General features: G+C 40.0%; 1 protein-coding gene across 1 annotated transcript; it reads left to right on the plus strand.

The window, feature by feature from the left end:
• The first annotated feature begins 223 nt into the window (after positions 1-223).
• LOC145396581 (uncharacterized) lies at positions 224-18,295 on the plus strand. The gene is made up of 5 exons (XM_080269956.1): positions 224-233; positions 1,713-1,899; positions 6,901-6,978; positions 14,435-14,630; positions 18,271-18,295. The coding sequence occupies exons 1-5, from the start codon at positions 224-226 to the stop codon at positions 18,280-18,282; spliced, it is 483 nt and encodes a 160-aa protein (XP_080126082.1). The 3' UTR covers positions 18,283-18,295.
• Positions 18,296-20,666: the final 2,371 nt, after the last annotated feature.

The following is a 20,666-nucleotide window of genomic DNA, read 5'->3' on the forward strand; positions in this document are numbered from 1 at the left end:
CTACAGAATTAATTTGTGTGGATTAACAAGCACCAAGGGCAGATCTCATCACTGAGGCGGCTGAAGTGGCCACGACTCGAGTGAGATATTTTCTGATCCGTTGGCACAGAAGTCAAAGATCAACACCGGATTATTTACAGATCGCTCCCTCGCAGTCGTTCTCCCACCTCAAACTGCATTATTTTTGCATCTCTTTTCTCTGTTTTTCTGGAAATTAGTTATCATGGATCACAGTCAGTTTACACAATAACGAAGTCTCCATAACAGCTAAGAAATATTAAGATTTTATTTTTTGAATCTCCAGAACAATGAACTTTTACAACAGATTGGTTTGCTTATTTTTCGTCTTTTGTCACTTTGTTATGCATTTTTTTTTTTTTTACTGAAGTATTGGTAATTGTGTGAGTGAGGACGGACGTATATACAGCCTTATAGCCCACATAAGTTTAGGATGATTTATATAAACACGCCTGGAGATTCAGATTTAAGTATAGGGCCTCTAAGTTTCAAGTATATATATAGGGCATCTGAAGTTCCAGTTTTATATATATGCTGTAGGACCTCTGAAGTTCCAAATTTATATAAGGGTCCCTCAAGTTCCCAGTTTAAATATAGGACCTATGAAATTCAAACTGGTGTTTTGGCACAGAGGTGGTGACCACAGGCGCCAAGGAGGAGGACTGAGTGTGTATCAAGGTGCACTAGGGGAGAAGGAGGTGGTGTGTTTTGAGGTAGCGGAATGAGGCATGGAGGGGGGTGAGGTGGGGAAGAAGGTAAGAGAGGCGGTGAGGTGGAGGAAGGAGGTAAGAAAGGCGGTGAGGTATGGGAAGGAGGTGTGTGGTGAGGATGGGCAGGTGTTGCGAGGTGGGAAAGACACTGTGAGTATACCGGTGCCAGAGGAAAGGTGGAGGGGAAGGAGGTATGTGCGCCGGAAGAGACAGGCAATAAGCATGCAGTGAGGGAGGTGGGGGAGAGGGAACGGAAGGGAGTTACTAAGCTTCAGGAGGAACACTCCTTTATATCTATCTATCTATCTATATATATATATATATATATATATATATATATATATATATATATATATTCTGTGTGTGTGTGTACAGTATTGCGAGTAAAACCGGTGTCAGTATCTCATTCCGCTTTAGGGAAGTACCCAGGTGTAGGGGGGGGTCGCTCAAAGCAGGGCTTGGTGGTTGGAGCAGAAGAGGACAGGGCAAGACACGGCAAAGTAAGCAGGGTAGCGCAGGGCAAGACAAGACGGATTAGTGCAGGCCAGGTCAGGGTAGGGTAAACCAGGGCAAGACAGGATAAGGAAAGGCAGGCTGGATAGGGTAAAGCAGGGCAGGGGTAGGGTAAGAGGGGAAAGAGAGGGCAGGATAGGTAGGGCAAGACGGGTTAGGGCAGAGTGGGGCAGTGGCACTCGGCACACAAACACACAGGCCATCTGGTCTCTCTCTCTCTCTCTCTCTCTCTCTCTCTCTCTCTCTCTCTCCCCATTCGAAAAGCCCCACAGTTCAGTTCACCCTCCATATTCGAACATTTAACTCGGAAATACCTAATTTTCTTGCTTAGACAATTGTATATCGCGCGGGAGAAGCCTAGACCGCCAAAAATGTTCTAAAGACTATCAGGATTAAATTTCTGGCCTAGAATACATAATTTCCTGATACAACGCAGCCTAAACTACAACGGAATTTTTTGTTTGCTTACAGAATCTATCTTCAACAAAAGGATCAGTAATATTACGGGCAGACGTGTGAAGTCGTTCGAAATCTTCACTGCCAAGTTCACCCTCCTCGAAGCGTATGAATCCCTGAATCCCGAAGCAGTCCTTGACTCCTCTCAGTTACCAGGTGGGCTTGAGGGGTGGAGGACGTGCTTGCCGACGGCGGAGATGAGGTAAGTATGATTTTATTTATTCATGTTAACACCAACTCAATATTTTTGTTATATGTGAGTCACTTTCATCATTGATATTAATATGGTTCTTTTAAAATCGTTGTTTAGTAAATTGTGACATGTTACTGTGCCGTCATATGAGAACCATTGTTCGATAGTTCATCCCCATCAGGACGACATCCTGACCACTATCATGGGTTACTTAATTGTTTCGTGCGTGCGTGTATGTGTGTGTGTGTGTGTGTGTGTGTGTGTTCACATTTGTGTGTGTGTGTGCGTGTGTGTGTGCGTGCGTGCATGCATGCATGCGTGTGTGTGTGTGTGTGTGTGTGTGTGTATGTTTGTTCGCATTTGTGTGTTCGTGCATGTGTGTTTGTGTGGGTGAGTGTGTGTTCGTGCGTGCTTGCGTGTGTGTGTGTGTGTGTGCACGTGCGCGTGTATGTGTGTGCGCACGTGCGTGCGTGTGTGTGTGTGTGTGTGTGTGTGTGTGTGCTTGCGTGCGTACGTGTGTGTGTGTGTGTGTGTGTGAGTGCCTGCGTGTGTGTCTTCGTACGTGGTTGCGTGCGTGTGTGTGTGTGTGTGTGTGTGTGAGCGCCTGCGTGTGTCTTCGTACGTGGTTGCGTGCGTGTTTGTGTGTATGTGCACGCGCGCGCGTGTGTGTATGTATGTGTTCGTGTTTGCGTGTGTGTCTGTGTGCTCGTGCCTGTGTGTTTATGAATTCCTCAAGGTATAGCCCATGTTTTAAGTGATTCTTATTGAGAGAGAGAGAGAGAGAGAGAGACGAAACAAGGAGGATCTTTGTGATGAAACAGGCAGAACATGGTGGCGAAATGGGTGAGATCGGGGTGACGAACATGGGTAAAAATGTGGTGACGAAATGAGCTGTATCCAGTTGATGGCCAAGTGCGATCAGACTGAAGGGTTGATTTGTCTAGTAACCAAGGAGACTTCATTCCAATCACGTAACCAAGACTTGAATGTATCGAATTTCATTCAGTCACGACTCTGGGTTGTATTCTCGTGCGATTAGGGAGCATACTAACACCTCTTCTTTACCGATTTATATTGGTATACGACTGACTAATATCATTTTGTACGCTGATTATGCAGTGTGTGGCGATTTTTGAGTGATGTAAGTAACGCACAAGAGGACGGCACAGTGTAATAAGCACAAAGAAAAAAAAAATCGATAAGGAAGAGGAAGGGACGAGAATACGGGCTTTAGTAATAATGTTAAGGAAGTGACACAGTTATATCAGGGGACACCAAACCAACCATATTAAGGATAAACTAAAAATGGCATCACTGGGTTAAAGGGTAAAGCTCAGTCTAGGACAAATTTCAGTCATTTTATTCATGACGCCACCAGACGATTTTCTTCAGCTCGGAGTGTCCTTTCGACAAAATAGACCCGTATTTGTAGCACCTCTTACTAGGTGATTTATTTAGCTTATTACCGATACACTTGGCATACTGTTGTATGTTAATATGTATCATATTGATATCATAGTTTGCATCGAGAATGACATTAAAATACCGATAGCTTTTCAGCAGAACATCCCAGGTTGTGAAATACTTTTGCGTAACTGTGATGTTAAGTGAAAGAATGAAAACTAAACTCGTATTAAAATATTTTTCAGCTATATTGATACTAGCCAAACTGGGGGGCCCTGTGCAGTTGACCGATTTGCCCATCCCAAAAGCCACCACTACTGCAGTCTCTTTATCAGAAATTCAGTGCTGAGATACCGCGAGAGACTGACTAGAAAAGCGGTTCTCAAACTTTTTAGTGGGTGACCCTATTTGGAATATTTCAAGATTTCGCGACCCACAGGGTAAAAAAATCCGAGAGAGAGAGAGAGAGAGAAACCGGTATTTTGCCTATCGTAGTTATTATGAATATGCTAATAGTGTAATAAGGATAATTACAATTTCAATATAATAGGTCTACACTGAAAGCATTAGGCTTATTCTATGTCCCTGCGACCCATCAAAATTCCTCTCGCGACCCACCTTTGGGTCGCGACCCATACTTTGAGAATCACTAGGTCACTAGAATATAACTCTAGTCACGATGGGATGCTACGGAAAAATGTAGATCCATTCTATTGGATTATGACACTGAGCTACAAGAAATAAGCCGGAAAAAGACCAAAATTTCCATCAAGTCAAGGTGAATATACTGTACTGTAGGCCCTATATGTAAATTAGTGACTAGAGTAAGGAGCAGTGGGATAGGAACACTTTTTGTCTGATCCCTAACAGTGGACCCGCTTAGTATGGTTGCGCCTGACTATAGTTCCACTGTATCACTGGGATGCATGAGCTTCATCGCCACGGCAAGAGAGCGTTCTGTCGAAGAAGGTAGGGTGGTTGGTGGTACTGTTGTGGTGAGTAATGTGGTGGTAGTCAGCAGAATGAGATCCGTAAATTCTGCGCGCCGAAGTACGAGCTGCAGTGCAAACATTGTTACTATTTTACTGTTGTGGTGGATGGTGGCAGTGGGCGACAGTTTATTAAAACATCATTGCAATTCAGCAGTGGAGAGAGGCAAATCAGTTATTGGTACCTGGACTTGGTTTTCTGGCTGTTCGGGGGGGGGGGGGCGATGAGGTTATGGAATTGGAGGGGGGGGGGGTATCGTTACGCTCCCATTCCGACAAAATCTGCTCCCGCTGTTTGGGTTGATCTTTTTCATACGGTTTTGTTTTGCACGTTCCTGCCATTTTGATGTGGTTAAGCTTTGCAAAAATTCAGGAACACATTTTGACAAGTTGGGCCGGGCTAATGTATGGCCCGGTTCCCTCTATAGGAGAGATAAATCTTAGAAAGACAACTTGGGACCTTTAGCTTTTTGAAAATGAATGTATCGCAAGAGAAACTGCGAGCACACCAATGACTCAAGGGTTATTGGTGAAATGGAGCTATATGGGAGTTGCAGTGGTTTTTATAGCTCTCTTCTCCAAGTATGAAATTAGTTGTTCTTATGGGAACTGTCAAAGTAAAGTCGATTCCCTAATCATCCATTCATCCAGCGTGTTTTCCTTATTTGATAACATTCATGATCCAGATTTAAGTAATATGATTTTCTCAGTGCACATTTAAGTAATCTGATTTTCTCAGTGCACGTACTGGAGTCGTTTGTAAAAATGAAGAAATAAATAGTAACAAAGTTGCACAGTGGCAAGGCCGTTAGAAAATTTGACCCCTGACAACACAGTAAAATAGTATTCCTCTGCCTTTTTGCAACACTGCCTAAACTGGTGCAGATTATATTTGTGAAAAAAATATATATATATTATTGCTTCAGAAATCACAAAAGTTATGTGGTAAAATTTCTTATCAAAATAAACTCAGTCATAACAAACAGTGTTTGATGATTTTTTTTTTTAACTCGAGAGTCAGCTGTAGTATGATAAAATTTCACAGGTTTTTAATTTTTTTTTATAGTATGTAATGTACTTTATTATTATAACAGAAATATGAGGACAGTCTGCAATCCTGCATCAGAGGTCTTGAATTCGAAGCGTCCTATGAGACGTGTCAACCAGCGCTCTCACTTTTAGGGATTTTGTCCCTAGATTGGAACTTTTCAGTACATTTAGTGACAAATTTAGGGATTTTGTATTTTTAGGGATTTTTTGGTGATTTTTGGTCATATTTAGTGATTATTTGGGGATTTTTGCTTATTATGTGTTATAACTGACATAGAATGCCCTCAGTAATGGGTGAAAAGGGTAAATAGCTTGTAAATATTGCCAAAATAGTATTTTCTTTGTGGTCAGCTGTTTGTGAACATTTCTCTATTTTGGAAGTTTTAATTGGTCAGACGTATTACAGTTTCAACCAATCACGAGCTAGCATTTCAAGTTTGTTTATAGGCCGCCATGTTGCAAGCTTTTTCACACACCCTGAGTAAGTACTGAAAAATTATTTGAGTTTTTAGCCCTAACATTAAATGTTACTTCTTAGCAGACCCCCATACATATAAATAAGGGTTGTATATGAAGTTTATGACAACAGAATGTCATGACATAACGTGGAAAACGTGTAATACGTTCCTGGGTTGTACCTGATTTATCTGAGAAACTGTGATTCTTTTAGTCATATGGAGTGAAAGTAAACCAGCCTTTTTCAACTTGTTCTCCATAACTGATCCCCTTCCTTCAATCATTCCTCTCTCTCTCTCTCTCTCTCTTTATATCTTTATTCCCTCTCCCTTATCTTTCTCGCCCATTCAGTTAGCCATAATTTCCTCTCATTTACATTCCTGCCTTGTGTGAAGCAATTGGTCTTCTCCAGCTTCCTTATTTCTTCTGTTCTTACACTATGATGATAATAGTCTGTATACTTACTTCTCGCCTTCATTCCCCCCTTTCTTCTCTTCATTAATTTATATCTATGCAGCCCATTTATTAGTGTTTTCTTCCTTCATATCTCCTTCAGCTATTTATATCTATGTCTTTCTTTTTACTCTGTTCCCTTACTCTTTTTCTTCTCTTACTCCTATCTTCCTACTTTTTTGTATCCATCTTTCTTCTTCACCTCTCCATTCATTCTTTACTTCTGCTGCCTTTATTTTAACTCTCATGCTTTTCTTCATTTTTATCTTTCAGCCGTCTAGTCAGAAATAGGATTTAATTTCATTTTAGTAGGCCTATTCTGCAAGTTCCTAGACCCAGAGGTTTCACTTTGGTAAAACAATACTGAGTGAGGGCTTTTTGAATTTATTTTTATCAATTTGCAGACTGTCTCCTGTAACCAAAGCAGAGCTATAATTTATACTCTTCATTGGTTCATTGATTAAATTTACGTAACTGATGCTTGATACTGAAAAAAATATACCTCATGTGTATTAAAAAAATTGTTTTATTATTTCATAAAATAGTATTTTTCTATGTGTAAGTACATTTATATTGGTATTTTATATTTGGGGATTTTTTGTCCAATCTGGGGATTTTTTGCACCAAACCTAGGGATTTTCATATCAACTGTTGTGAGAGCCCTGGTGTCAACACGGAGGACGGGAGGATTCGGTGGTGGTGGTGTGTGTTTGCATCAGCTTGTGACGTGCTTAATGTGAGTATGACCTCTGTTAAACTAGAGCAAACACAACCCATGTATATTAACACCTGTTTATGATAAAGTAAAGCAAACATCTTTGAGTATAATGTATAGCTAAAAGTATTATTTTTTTCGTGATTCATGTGATTCTTTGAACCCCTATGAAGGACCTTAGGTATTATTGCAGTTTTGAACAGTCACACCCGTCATTTAGGCAGGTTAGGTTAGTTAGGTTATCTGTTAGGGTAGTTAGGTTTGATCAGTTTGGTTAGTTTAATTAGGTTATCGTAGTTGGGTAAGGTTACCGGTAGATTAGGTTTGAAATATCAGAAAAACTTGACTGTCCAAAAATGCAAATTTACCGGACCCTAATTTTATACTATATATGTAAGCTATCTTGCCCATATCAGTGGAGAGAACATTGGAGGGGATTCCAAGATTTGCCCATGGTGTGGATGCTTTACTTTATGCCCCTTACAATCACTGAATATGGGGATTTCCTTTTACTAATCTTAGTTGACATCATGCCGCATTGTACTAACTTGTATTATCAATGAGCATTGCTCACATATGAGTACTACGGTAAATATTCTGTCTGTCATCAAATCCACCGTACTCCTATTACCCCTTAAGGAGCATAGGGACCCATGGCTAGTCGAGTTAATCCCATCATGCAAGGCAAGAAACTTGTCACTGGCAGCTGAGAAGCATTACCGGTTTATGAGTACAGTAGTCAACTCGGTAGTATACACTTTAAGCAGTGGAAACACCCCACAGTACCAAATCAGTTCTTTTTCCTGAGAGTCTGATATAATTTTCTGATTATTGCTGGGGTGGTAAATAAACGTTTCTTGTTAAATCTGTTATCGGTACCCTGTTGTTTTTACAGTAGCTGTGTTCTGGTTTGTTAACTCTTATTTGATTCTTCAGCAAAATGGCAGAAGGGGCAATCCTAACCAAACAGTTTTAACCAAGTGTAACTGTACCTAATAATTTAACCTAACCAAACCCAACCTGCAGTTGGGAAATGGGTAATGAAATCCACCATTGAGTACATTTTAGTAAGTTTCTTCCATTATCCAGGAAACAGTCGTAGGTATGACGTAATGAAGAGATAACAGGAAGAAATTTTACAGGAAAAGGTCATTTACCACCCCGATAATAGAAAAATACTGAAGACAAACTGGAGGAATGTGAATTGAATTGGTAAAGTCTTTATGCTGCTTAAAGCGTACATTAACTGTAAACTGTAACCATATCCCAGATGAAAACCCTTCAGAGCCATGTTCAGGAGGCACTTTCTTTTTCTTAGGGTACACGTAGTTATCCAGTCATGTAGATACCGTCAGAGCGAGTTTAGCGAGAAATGATTCAGCAGTGTTGCACTTTTGCTTGGTAGTAGGTGGAAGAATTTGGCTAATCACACCGTAATACAGTATAATCAGAAAAGCCATGTTTTGCACTAACCCCACCCATACCTAACAAACTTGGGCCTAATCTAATGTTAACCCCTACACCGCGGGCTTGTTTACCAATAACTTGCGTGTGCCGCGGGGTTATTTGGGCTCCGACAGACTCTCAAAAAATATTTGCCAAAAATCAGTTATTAGTCCTAGAATAATAAAATTACATATGCTTATGGCACATACCTTCAGCTTTCTCCTGGAATGATTGTTGAGCCTTCGTCGGTTACCGTAGGACTTGTGGAGACCTCTGAAGTAGGGTAACGAAGTCTCCACTTTACACTTCCCGTCAACCCGTAATATGATTACCACAGCCAGATACAAACACTATAAACACTATTCTACAATTTTCAAGTAGTTTGGGATCCATACTAAAAAAAAAAAAAACACTGTGAAAGCAATGGAAATTACGAGCGCGTCTGATCGTCGCACTGGCACTAGTTCGCTCATGGTAGCCTGTCATTTATTATTCATAAAACCCCTCACACTTTATATTTCTATTACTATATAACACTTATATATATCTACAGTCTTTATCCATAAGTTTCCTTCAGTAGTATTAGTTTATTGTCACTGTAGGGATTCAATTTCTTTCAGTAAAATACGTAGCATTCACTTTCTCGTCCTGTATACTGGCATTGAGAGTGAATGTCACTTTCATCTTCACTCTCATAACTCATAGCATTCAGACATGCTAGAGTGAAACTTTCACTTTCATTACTCCTAGGGTATATACTCGTAATCTTATAATACTACTCATTTACATTTCTATTTACGTTCTCTATTTTATTTACGTTATTTACATTTCTATTTTATTTACACTGTGTTGTGCACTGTCACTTGAAATAACTTATAAAACTATTTTCCATTGTTCACGTATATTTACATTCATTACTTTCACTTGCTGTTTACACATTATTTACACATTATTTACAATTCCACTTGCACTGTTTTACTCAATAGAAAGATCATAGTCACTCTTTTATCAATTGTCAGCCCTTTACCTCTTTCCACACGAGGTTTAGTAGGGGGTAAAGGTCACAGAGCCATTTGCATGGGGGTGAAAAAAAGGCCTTGAAGTCAGCAAGATGAAACGTACATCCTCTCACTTCGGAAGATGAGAGTACACTGATAACGCAGGGGCAGCCTAGAGGCCTGCTTTAGGGGTTATTCAGAGTTACCAATATTACTTCTTGAAACAGCTAAGTCTAGCACTGATATGATTGGCAGGAAATCTAGACAATACATTATAAATCTGGTAGTTCCAGGTGAATGTAAATATTCTCCCTTCCCTCCTTACATGTATATTTATTACGAAAATAGATTAGAGGCCTACTTAGGAGATATATAATCAGAGCTACCAATGTTAAATCTTGAAACAGCTTTGTGTAGCACTGATATGATTGGCAGGAAATCTAGACAATACATTATAAATTAGGTAGTTCCAGGTGAATGTAAATATCATTTAGGCTTCTCCCTTCTCTCCTTACATGTATATTTATTACGAAAATAGATTATACGGCATATTTCAAGGGGAAAAAAACAGCGAAAATTAGCGAACGAGTGCACGTGAGGTGTTGTCAGGTGATAATTAGCCAATTCCAGGTGTATGGCACTCTCACTTACCTGATTTCTTACTTGTATATATTATTTGGTATAAGAATACGACATAGGGCTTATTTCAATGGATGAAATCAGTGAAAAATTCCAGGGAAGATTTACTTAGCGTAGCATGGCCGGGCAGGCGAGAGCATAGGGTAATGGAGGGGGGGTAGGGAGGGGAGTCAAGAACGGGGAGAAATGGCTAAATTGTCAACAATGGATGGGAGTACAGATGAGATTAGGAGTGCTGACTAGTGTTGGACATTGTCAGTACTGATAGATGATACAAGCCCCCACTGGAAAGCCCGGGTGAATTCAAAATAACACAGAATCACAAAAGCGACGCCCCGCGGTATGATCCCTTGCTCCCAAGCGTCACGAAAGTGACGCCCCGCGGTTAAGGGGTTAACCTACCATAATACCTTATTTTGCTTGGGAGGATGAGGATGGTGCGATGTTGCCGGGTCTTTTCTCTAGGCACTCGATCAGATGTTGCCAGTATGATTGGATGACTGAGTGTACCTGAAGAAAAAAAAATGCAACCAGGAGTGGGTTAACTACGTGAACATCGAGGCATCTACAGTACAGGGGGCCCTTCCCTAACGCGGGTATTTTCTTCCACACCGACATCGCGTTAGAGGGACCCTTAAAACCCCTATTTCCTTCCGCACCCTTGCCCAAAGTCCACTTTTTACCCCCTTCCGGTGCAAATTTTTTTTATTCCCCCCAATTTAAACCTCCTAAAAGCATTTATATGGTTATAAAAAATACATTAGATCAATACAGGACCTCTTTATGTATTGTACTGTACCTTATGTGAGGAGAAGAGCAGACACACGTCACAGCTGATGTGGTAGAGGGGGAGAACACACACTAAAATCCATCCAAGTCTATTTCACTACCAACACTCCAAACATCACTTTATAACTTAGGTCCTCCATCTTCTTCATCCTGCAGTCACTGGATATCCTCTTGCTGTAGACCACTGTCACAGCCCGCTCGGTTCAAATTACCGCATTATGCTAACAGTGCCTGTGTTAGAATGTTTATTTCCTTCCGCAAAATCTTGCCGCGTTAGAGCAATATCGTACAAGAGCAAACCGTGTTAGGGGAGGACCACTAGTATTTGGTTATGTCGTTACAAGAAACCATTCGGCCTGTCACACATTGTATGCTCACCTGAAGATAGTTGTACTTTGTGTGAGTGGATGATGAACACCAACTTTAATATTAACAGCAGTAAAATTACAGATATATTACCTGAGATGATGTTTAGTTCAGGATATGTAGGATGCCATATTCTTTTGCTTGAAGTAATGTGACATACATATATATTAGTCTGTCACATAATTGGATATTACAAATTTACACCACAATACTTCACTTTGTGTTTGAACGTGGTGTCATGTCACATTGCGTGAACCAGAACAGTACCTATAGCCAACTCTCTCAGGTAATATTTTATTGGACATTATGTTATTTTGAAACCATACTGTATAGAGAGTAAATGTGCAGTGTGAGATACATGTATGGTATGTCAGTAGGCAAAACAAAGTACCTGGTACCGTACCCAGACTTGTTGGTTGTATGTAAGGACAGTTAATTTTCCCATTCTTTTACCTAACCCAAGGCGAAAACCAGCCTTACATTAAATATAATTAGTAGCCTCCTGAAACACCACATACTGCCATTATAAATATAGGACATAAAACATAAAGAAAAAGACATTCAGGGGGGAACACTTCAGATACTGTAATAATAAATAACCTAACCAAACTGCTCCCACATTTATCCCCTCTTTTGCCGATTTTTTTTTTTTTTTTTTTTTTTTTTTTTTTTTTTTTTAATACATTATCACTTGCTTATATTCACCTCATATCTAAGAAATTACTGCCTTTAATTATGTTTTTGCCCATGAGCTAATGATAAAGCAAAATATTGATATTGTTGACTGGACAAGGGTATAAAGAAAAAAAATGGAATCATTAAAGTGAAATACAGTAGTGTTGATTGGATACCATCACTGTTGTTTGTCCACATATTCAGGCACATTTTTGTTGCCATACCACACTTGTTGGTCTGGTGATAGAGCTGTCAGGCTGGAATGGGTTGTTGCTGTTGCATATTATGTTTGAAGGTAGACAAATCGTCTTCTATGATTAACCATTAAATGATCATTTGCTTTTACTGTACAGTCTTAGATGTTAGGTCTTTTTTTTTTTTTTTTTTTTAATGTAGCTATGGGGCTATTTTCACCTTTAATGATTGCTACGATCACGTGAAGAGATTTTAGCTTTTTATTTTTTTATGTACAGTCACCATTTTTCCTTATATGATTGCCATGATCAACGAAGCCTCAGCGGTCACCAACATGCAAGCCTACTGTCATTTACATATTCCTAGATGGCCTTTAAATAGTCACTGCAAAGTTTGTCAATATCATTGATTGAACAGGAGTGTAATGGGGTCTATAAATGCCTATTCTGCCCTTAAAGAAGAAGAGATCCTTTGTTTGATGCAGTGGTAACTTGCGTGCACTTGGAGCGCATTGGCCAGGGATCAAATCTCGGCCAGCCTAGTGATTAATTTGCTAAGTTTCATTTCATTTATTACATTGGTTGGTAGCAACTGGGATGTGGGGCGAGGCTTGGTTGGCAATTTGGTGGTGTTCCTTGGTTAGCTGATTGTGTCCTTGTCCTTACATCCTGGGGATGAGCAGTTCAGTGTGGTCTGCAGCATCGCTAGTGGTTGCCTCTGATGCTACACTACTATGTGTGTTCAAAACTCACCAAGTTAATCGCCAAGTGGAGAAAAGAGGAATGTAATGGGGTCTATAAATGCCTGAATTGCCCGTAGACAAGGGGGGATCCTCTGTTCGGCTCAGTGGTAACATGCGCTCACTTGGAGCGCGTTGGCCAGGGATCAGATCCCGGCCAGACAAGTGATTAATGTGTTAAGTTTCATTTCAGTTATTACAGTAGTATGGTGTTGGAGTAAAGTCCAGTGAAGTAAAATAATTACCAGTTTAGGCGAGTTGGAAACCTTTGATTCTTATGCTGTATGGTTGATTATTTCCAACAGCCTACCTCCACTGAACCATTGACTTAGTGTGCTCAGTTAACGATCAGTCGTTATCCAGTTTGTTTTCCTGCAATGCATCCCAGTCATAAAACAAGGTTTGCATGTAACTGGTGGTTTGACTACCATGTTCAGTGCTATCATGGGCGTATTGGTTTCCTGCTCTTGAATGTTTTGGTCTGTGGTAGCTTTGCCTTGGACCTTGATGCTCTGAAGGGAGTGATTTTTTTTTTTTTTTTTTTTTTTACATACCAGAAGACTGTCTAGGCACAAACATAGGAAAAAATCTTAGATTTGGTCACCAATTAAGAACAAAAAAGTTGAATAAGGTACTTTAATTAATCACGGATCTTAAGTACTTGGTGGCAGTAAGCACTTGGAAGTATGTTGAAATTCTGACCCCAAATTGTTAAATCAGTAGTGAGCTATGCATGTTTTGTTCTGCAAAACTGTACAGATTCCATTCAAAAGTGATGCCTTTTTAAATGTTTTTGATTTCATCAGTAACTAGATGTTTCCATATCATAATGTGATTTAATCATGTTGGCTACCGGTATAGTTTCTTGTGCAATTTGTGTGCCAGTTAGGATGCTGTGATGCTGTACTGTATATATTCCTGTTTCATACTCTGTAGTATTAGTTGGTTATGGTAATTATAAGCTGGCCAAGTGATAGAGCTCTTGAGTTGGAATACTTTGTGGCCTACACTCGACCTTTTTTTTTTTTTTTTTTTTTTTTTTTTTTTTTTTTTAAATAATGCTGCCAGGGGCTTGGTTTGGTTTTGTACCCTTAACGTTCTGGACTAGTTGCATAGCCTCAAACCCCCGTGCTTCAAAGGGGATGTAATGGGATTGACAGTGACCATTTTACTTCCATGCAGTGCTGTTTTAGTGTACCATATTTCTTTTTAGCCATGCCCTCCATGTGATAGCCTATTCTGGGAAGGTACAGTACTATTTTATTTTTCAGTGTTGTGGTACTCCATAGTGTCCAGTTTCAGGTTCCTCATTATTATTATTATTTATTTATTGTGTTGTTTATTTATTTATTTTTAAGGTGAGGATGAAGCACCACAAACCCCAATTGTCTGAATATTCTTAAACCCATGGAAAAGTGGGTAATGCTAAGATCAGGAAAACTGTAAGGGTAATAACACTCCAGAATTAGGAGAGTGTGGAGGGCTTTGAAGATACAGGAAAATATGAGAGGAACATTTTTAAACAAAATTGTGGAGAGCTTTACAGCTTAGGGAAAATGTGAGGTTCGTGAAATCTAGACAAGGGAAATCATTACTACCCACAGATTGACACCCCTTTTATTGGTTTCAGGTTAAAAGCAAAGGGTTGTACTGCTAAAACTGCAGCACTTTCAACAAGCAAGCTCCATTATGGTGTGCAGAAACCTCCTCAGTGTCATCAAATGTGTTACGGTCAGGAGCTCCCGCACGTAGAAGTCAGGGCATGCTTCCTTGGAACGCATAGTGCATACCGGTACCCGAAAAGCCCTTCAGCTGTCAGAATACAGGTACTGTAATCTTAACATGTCTGCCTAACTTGTCTGGCTAGGCATATTATATGGATGGAGAACAGAAGAAACTTGAAGGAAAAGGGGGGACAAAAGATGGGAGGGAAGGAGAAAAAAAAAAAGAAAAGAGGGAGAGAAGCGATTAAGTTTGGGAAAAGAGAAGAGAGCTGGAGAGAAAAAGAGGAGGAACAGAAAAATGATAGAAAGCCTTACATACTGTGAAAAAATTATTACAGGCAAGGATAATTGACAGTATGGTGCAAGGATAATAATGGGGTTCTAGATTTAATCTGTATTAAGCTGATCATGCCTTGGTTTCATTACAGCTGTTTAGTTTCTGCATCTCTGCCTGTCAAGAATAGCTAGCAGTTGGTAATATGATGGTCACAGCAGTAAGAAAAATATTAATAAGTAAATAAAAAATGAGAGCTAATTGCCATCATTGTACATAGCCCCACATGTAAAAACACTATAAGTATTTCAGTGTTGTTCAGATGTTGAACAGTGTTGTGCACAGAAATACAGTAGCCTAGTTTTGACTTTTTATCCACCACACTTGACTTGGCCCTAGTATTCTAGCTAGCCATGGTGTTCAGTTGAGAGAATTCATGTGGTACTAGAGGGCAAAAAGCCATCTTTTAATCCTTGCATTTCATAGTTATAGTTTGACCACCAGCAAACTATTATATCAAGCCAAAAGGAATCTCTATGCAGCTAAAGGATAAGTTGAAATGAGCCTCTTTCCTTGTGGTGTGGCAGATGTTGCAAAGTCTACCCCTGCTACAAAGAAGGAAAATTAGCCTGCAGGTGACAAGCAACTGGAATGGCATCTGGGGTGGCATCACCATTAGAGACACAAGTGGGTGTTCATACTGCTTAAATGTGGCATGATGTGGAGGAAGTATAGCACCCCACCCTGTCAGTCATGCCTTAATTCACAGTCACGAGCACCATTCCTTCAGGACTGCATCAAGATCTGGAAGCATAAATCATTCAGTGAGTGATCCCTGGATGTCCCTCACTAGCTTTGATTTTATATCAGATAGACATAATAGTGTCTACCAGGAAGTGCTTGATCGTGCCGCTACCCCCCTTGCTAATCCATCAGGTACACAAAATTTGACATGACCACCTAGATATCCTTATGCAATTGTACACAGAGGTTTGGCTAACAGCAGTGGACCTGAAGGATGCTTCTTGGCATGTTTTAGTCAACACCCAGGCTTCAGAAGTAGCTTACAGGGAGTTAACAGTGGGGAGTGACAAATACCAGTTCATTTTAATGCTATTTGGCCCCATCACGTATTCACAAAACACTCAGCCAGTAGGGGATAGAACTGCTTATGTACCATAATGACTGGCTGGTCGTTGCATTCACAAGACAGCTGCAACTAATTAATGCAAGAAACTTCAGTGAGTGGGGTGCAATGGCCTCCTTGCAAATCCCATAAACTCTCTTCTCAGCTACACCCAGAACACAGAATGGCATAGCATCTCTACATCAGCTTGACTATTTAAGACAAAAGGTTTATGAGTGGATATGAGGCAGAGTTGGTGGGGTTGAGGCTTAGTCATATTCTGAGTGACCTTGGAGATTTCATACGGTATGTCTCTTCCTCAGTGATTTATTCTGCACATTACACCTACCAGTAATATCCTCTTGTATGATTTTGACAGTAAGTTAATAGTAATGGTACTGGTAGTAATTTATTAATGGTAGTAGTAGTTGTTGATCAGACCTGGTCTGTCTGGCTGAGCAGACTCATCAGTCATAGGCGAGCAGCCACCCTTGCATGGTTGTCCCATGCAGTGAACTGATGTTTCCTTGCAGTTGACAGCACCCTGCAATAGTGAGGTGCAGGGAAAAGTATGATGGTTTTGTTTCCAAATGGACACCGCATATGTGTCTCTCCACCCAGTTGGCAGGGGCATCAGAACAGGCTCCACGTCACCCCATTATTTGGTTAAGTGGTCACCACCAAGCATTGTAAATGGTTTCCTGGGTTGCAGGAAAACATTAGGCTTGTCACCTGATGTAGAACCACCTGAAGTGGAAAGAAGAGTAATAAAATGTGACCAGAAGGAAAGGAAGAAATAGGAAGAGAGGTGGTCAGACACAGCTGCACAGTGACCCTTCCAGTTAAGCAGCTAGTGTATCATTGAATTTTTCGGCAGGTCAAATTTATGCTAATTTACCATAGAAACCTGTGTTAAATGGCTAATTGGTATGGTGAAATTCAAATTTTTTTCCCAAAGTCCCTCTTTTGGCCTTGAAAATTTTTGACACCTCCCCCCCCCCTCCAGATCATACCTAATAATATTTACTGTAGTAAAACTTACAACCAACATCACTGAGCATTAAAAAGGGTTAATTAGAGTGTACTAAGTGGTAAATAACTGGAGGTCAGTTACCTTGATGGGATGGAGCAATGCTTGAGTGTCGGGGATGGGTGTTTCCAAGGCTGAGGAGCCTCCCTCCCCTTATACAGAGGGAGAGAGGGAAAAGGATGCAGAGTGTGCCAGAGTTCTTGGTGGCCATGTTGCTACGTCACTTCCTTGGACTTTTGACTGTCAATGCCCAACAGACTTCTTTTTTTTGGGGGGGGGGGGCATTTTCTGAGATTTACCCGTGTAAACCAGATTCTTTGCCGCAAAACAGGGATCAGGGCAGGGTTTATATTTTGGTGTAATGGCGAAAATCACAAACGGAACCCTCATAATTGGAAGGGTCTATGTAATAGTAGTAGTAGCTTAGTTACAATCCCAGGATTATCTGAATGTGAACACAGTGAACTGAAGGTAGAAATTACCTTTTTCCTGCAGTCCACTTGGCTGCTTTTTGGGTAATGAGGGGATTAAGGGATGTTTATATAACGAGGCACTGGAGCCACCTGATCATACCAGTGCTACCACATGAAAATGAAGGCGTCCCTCAGCTGCAACATGTCAATATTAAAATGATATTAATGACATACACAGTAATACTAAGGTTTAATATGCAAATAAAAAGCACTAAGTTAAAGGTGCCATGAAGCCTTCCATGCCACCTAAAATGCTAGTCTTAGCTGGCTTTTGGAAGGGCAGTAGGGTACCGTAACTCTCCCAACCTGGGAGCACACTGGACTGCCAGCCACCATTATGTAGGCTTATACTTTGCGGTCTGTGATGTATTTTGTACTTCATAATTGCCACTACCAGACAGTTTCATTCAGTTTATAGGTGACTTTCAAATAGTTAGACAGCCTTCTTTAGCTTCTTCAGTACTAGTGGTCTGACCGATGTTGAGTAAAATAATCCGGTAGTAGCAAGGTTGAAATGTAAATTATGTCATCAGACTAAAGGGGTTTGTGTGTTGAAGGCCGGTTTTTGTTTATAGCCAGGTGCATTATGAATTTATTTGAGATATTGTCAGGTCCTTCAAAGCACTACAAAGATTCCTGTGCCACCTTGAGTATTGCCGCTTGTTTTGCCAGACATCTAATCCTTGAGCATATCTAGATTAGGTAAAACAAAACCTGGTAATATTGTGGTATAGACGCTGAAAATGGAAGCCTTTAAGATTTGTTTGGATTTTGTATTTTCATATAAGTTCAAGCAACTGTGCTAGAAAGTTTTCACCCCTTCCAACCCTCCCCAACAGGCTAAACTTTAGATGTTGATGGCGGGCTTGGAATTGTTGGCTGAAGTCAATAGAGGAGAAGAAGGCGTCAAAGGAAACTTTGGAGTAAACACCATCCAACGAAAGACATCAGCACTCTTCTGTCACATGCTGATAATGTACTTCTGTAAATACAGCCAACCAAAAAAGTATCAAGTCATCTTACCACACATATCATTCTGAAACACGAATGAAGATTTATAATATACGGGGCACCCTGTAATTAGAAGTGCAAATGTTGTCTTTGGTAATTATTACAACTCAGAATCACATAAATTGTCACATATTGGATGGTATATCTTTTGAGGCTGTACGTTAATAGATTCATGTACACGCTCAAAAAAGTATTGTTACACCGTTTCCACGACACAAACTGACACCATGAATGAAACGTTTGATAACAGCCTTCCTCCAACCCTACCGAGACAGCTGGATTGTTCAGTATGAAACTCATTGGACCCCCCTGTAACGATACTTTTTTGAGTGTGTGTACATTTGCAAAACTTGCTCATTTCACAGTCATCGATCCCCAGGTGTGCGATACTTTTTGATTGACTGTACGACACAAATAATAAGGGAATTTTGTAAACTACTTAATGTTCTGAGGTTTAGCCCTTTTATAAATTTTCTTTGGCTGTCCTTCCAAGTCATCTACCTTCTCCCCTCATTATTATTATTACTTGGCTGGTATCACTGGACATGATATTTATTGATCACACTTTTGTACAATTTTCTGAACCGTAGCTCAACCCATCATTATCTGGGAAAAATGCCTAGATGATGATCTGTTATTATTATTATTATTATTATTTTGTGGTAGGTGGGGGCACTCACCATCCACTCACTCCATGTTGTGCAGCTATCGAGTGTTTGCCCTTTCCTCTCCTCCATCCTCTTTTGTCTTCCATTCCTTCATTCTTTCATTGTCCTTCTGCCTACAGGTAACTTTACACTCCCTCTTGTTTTTCTTTCCTTCATTCTTTCCTCTTCCTTTTGCCTGTGGGTAACTCTACACTGAGTGACAAGCTAAATAGTTTCCTGTACACCAGGAAACCATTTACTATGCTGGGTGGCAACCATATAACCAAATTTTGGCGCCTGGTGGTTTAGTGGGTAATTATTGTGCTCCAGTCGGATTGAGCCGGTGAAGGTTTATACCCAAGGGATGGTTGGGGTTGATTGCTCATGTAATGCCATTCAGGGATGAGTGAGGCTGGTCACTCTCATCTTAAATGTCAGGACCAACTTGTCTAGCCCTGGGCTTCTACGCCCCTCATGGGGCAACCTGGGATTGGATGATGGATTGGTGGATGGATGAAGTAAGGAAGTTTGTAGACAGTATGATTGAAGGGCGAGTGTTTGGATGGTATGGTTATACAGTTAAGGAGAGAATGTATATAAATAGGGTGGTGAAAAGAGTATATGTGACTGATGGAGTGTTTTATACATTCACATCAAGGTCATACAATTTCATACTAAATCATACAGGTTCAAACAGTTTCATACGATATTGTCATAAGTCAAACACTCCTCAGAGGTGGTTGGAACTCTGCTGCTGGAGTCATGTAATTTTCACACAGTTTCAAACTAAACAGAAGTGACGCCATGTTTTTGTCCCTCTTTCCATGACCTTTACCATAAGTCTGGGGTCTGCCACTATGGACGTATTTATTTTTCATTAAATAAGAATTGTGCAATGTTGTATCTTAACTGGAAGATGTTATACTTATATTGCTACATTGAAAGCAATTTCGAAATATTTATAAATTATATCAGTCAGTGATGTATAAATGCTGATACATGTTACCCCATGACAGTATTTCCAGCTCAGCATTAGAGGCAAATTTTATGAACAGATTACCCATTTCACTTGCTTTTAAACACACACCCTCCCAATAACAGACTAATTGGTTGGAAGCCTGATTCAGTAAAGCTGAAAATCCATTATATACAATGTTCCCCCCCCTGAGATGGGATTTCAAGCTCATGTTTGAAAATAAATTAGTACAATACCATATTCTAGTATTAAAAGTGAAAACTACCCATTTTATGTTAATCTGGCCCATAATTTTGCCTTGTTGCAGTTTATTTCACATCCTTGTTAGAGTAAAAAGGGTAGGAACCATGTATTGTGGCCAATTGCACACCATTTCGTGGACAATGTTTATTATAGCAATCAGAAGTTCGGTGGCTTCATAGCATCCGTTAAATCTCTTATATAATATGGTTTATCGAGGTACATTAAATCGATACCTCTATGTTTTGAGCGTTATTTACTTTTAACAATTCTATTTAAAGGTAATAATGTGGACATTATCTACAGTCGGACTTTTTTTTTTTTTTTTTTTTTTTTTTTTTTTTTTTCCCCATGAAATTTA

Source organism: Coenobita brevimanus, chromosome 38 (genome assembly GCF_032717465.1).
Source record: "Coenobita brevimanus isolate Jiangsu-jjx chromosome 38, ASM3271746v2, whole genome shotgun sequence".
In the NCBI taxonomy this organism is placed as follows: Eukaryota; Metazoa; Arthropoda; class Malacostraca; order Decapoda; family Coenobitidae; genus Coenobita; species Coenobita brevimanus.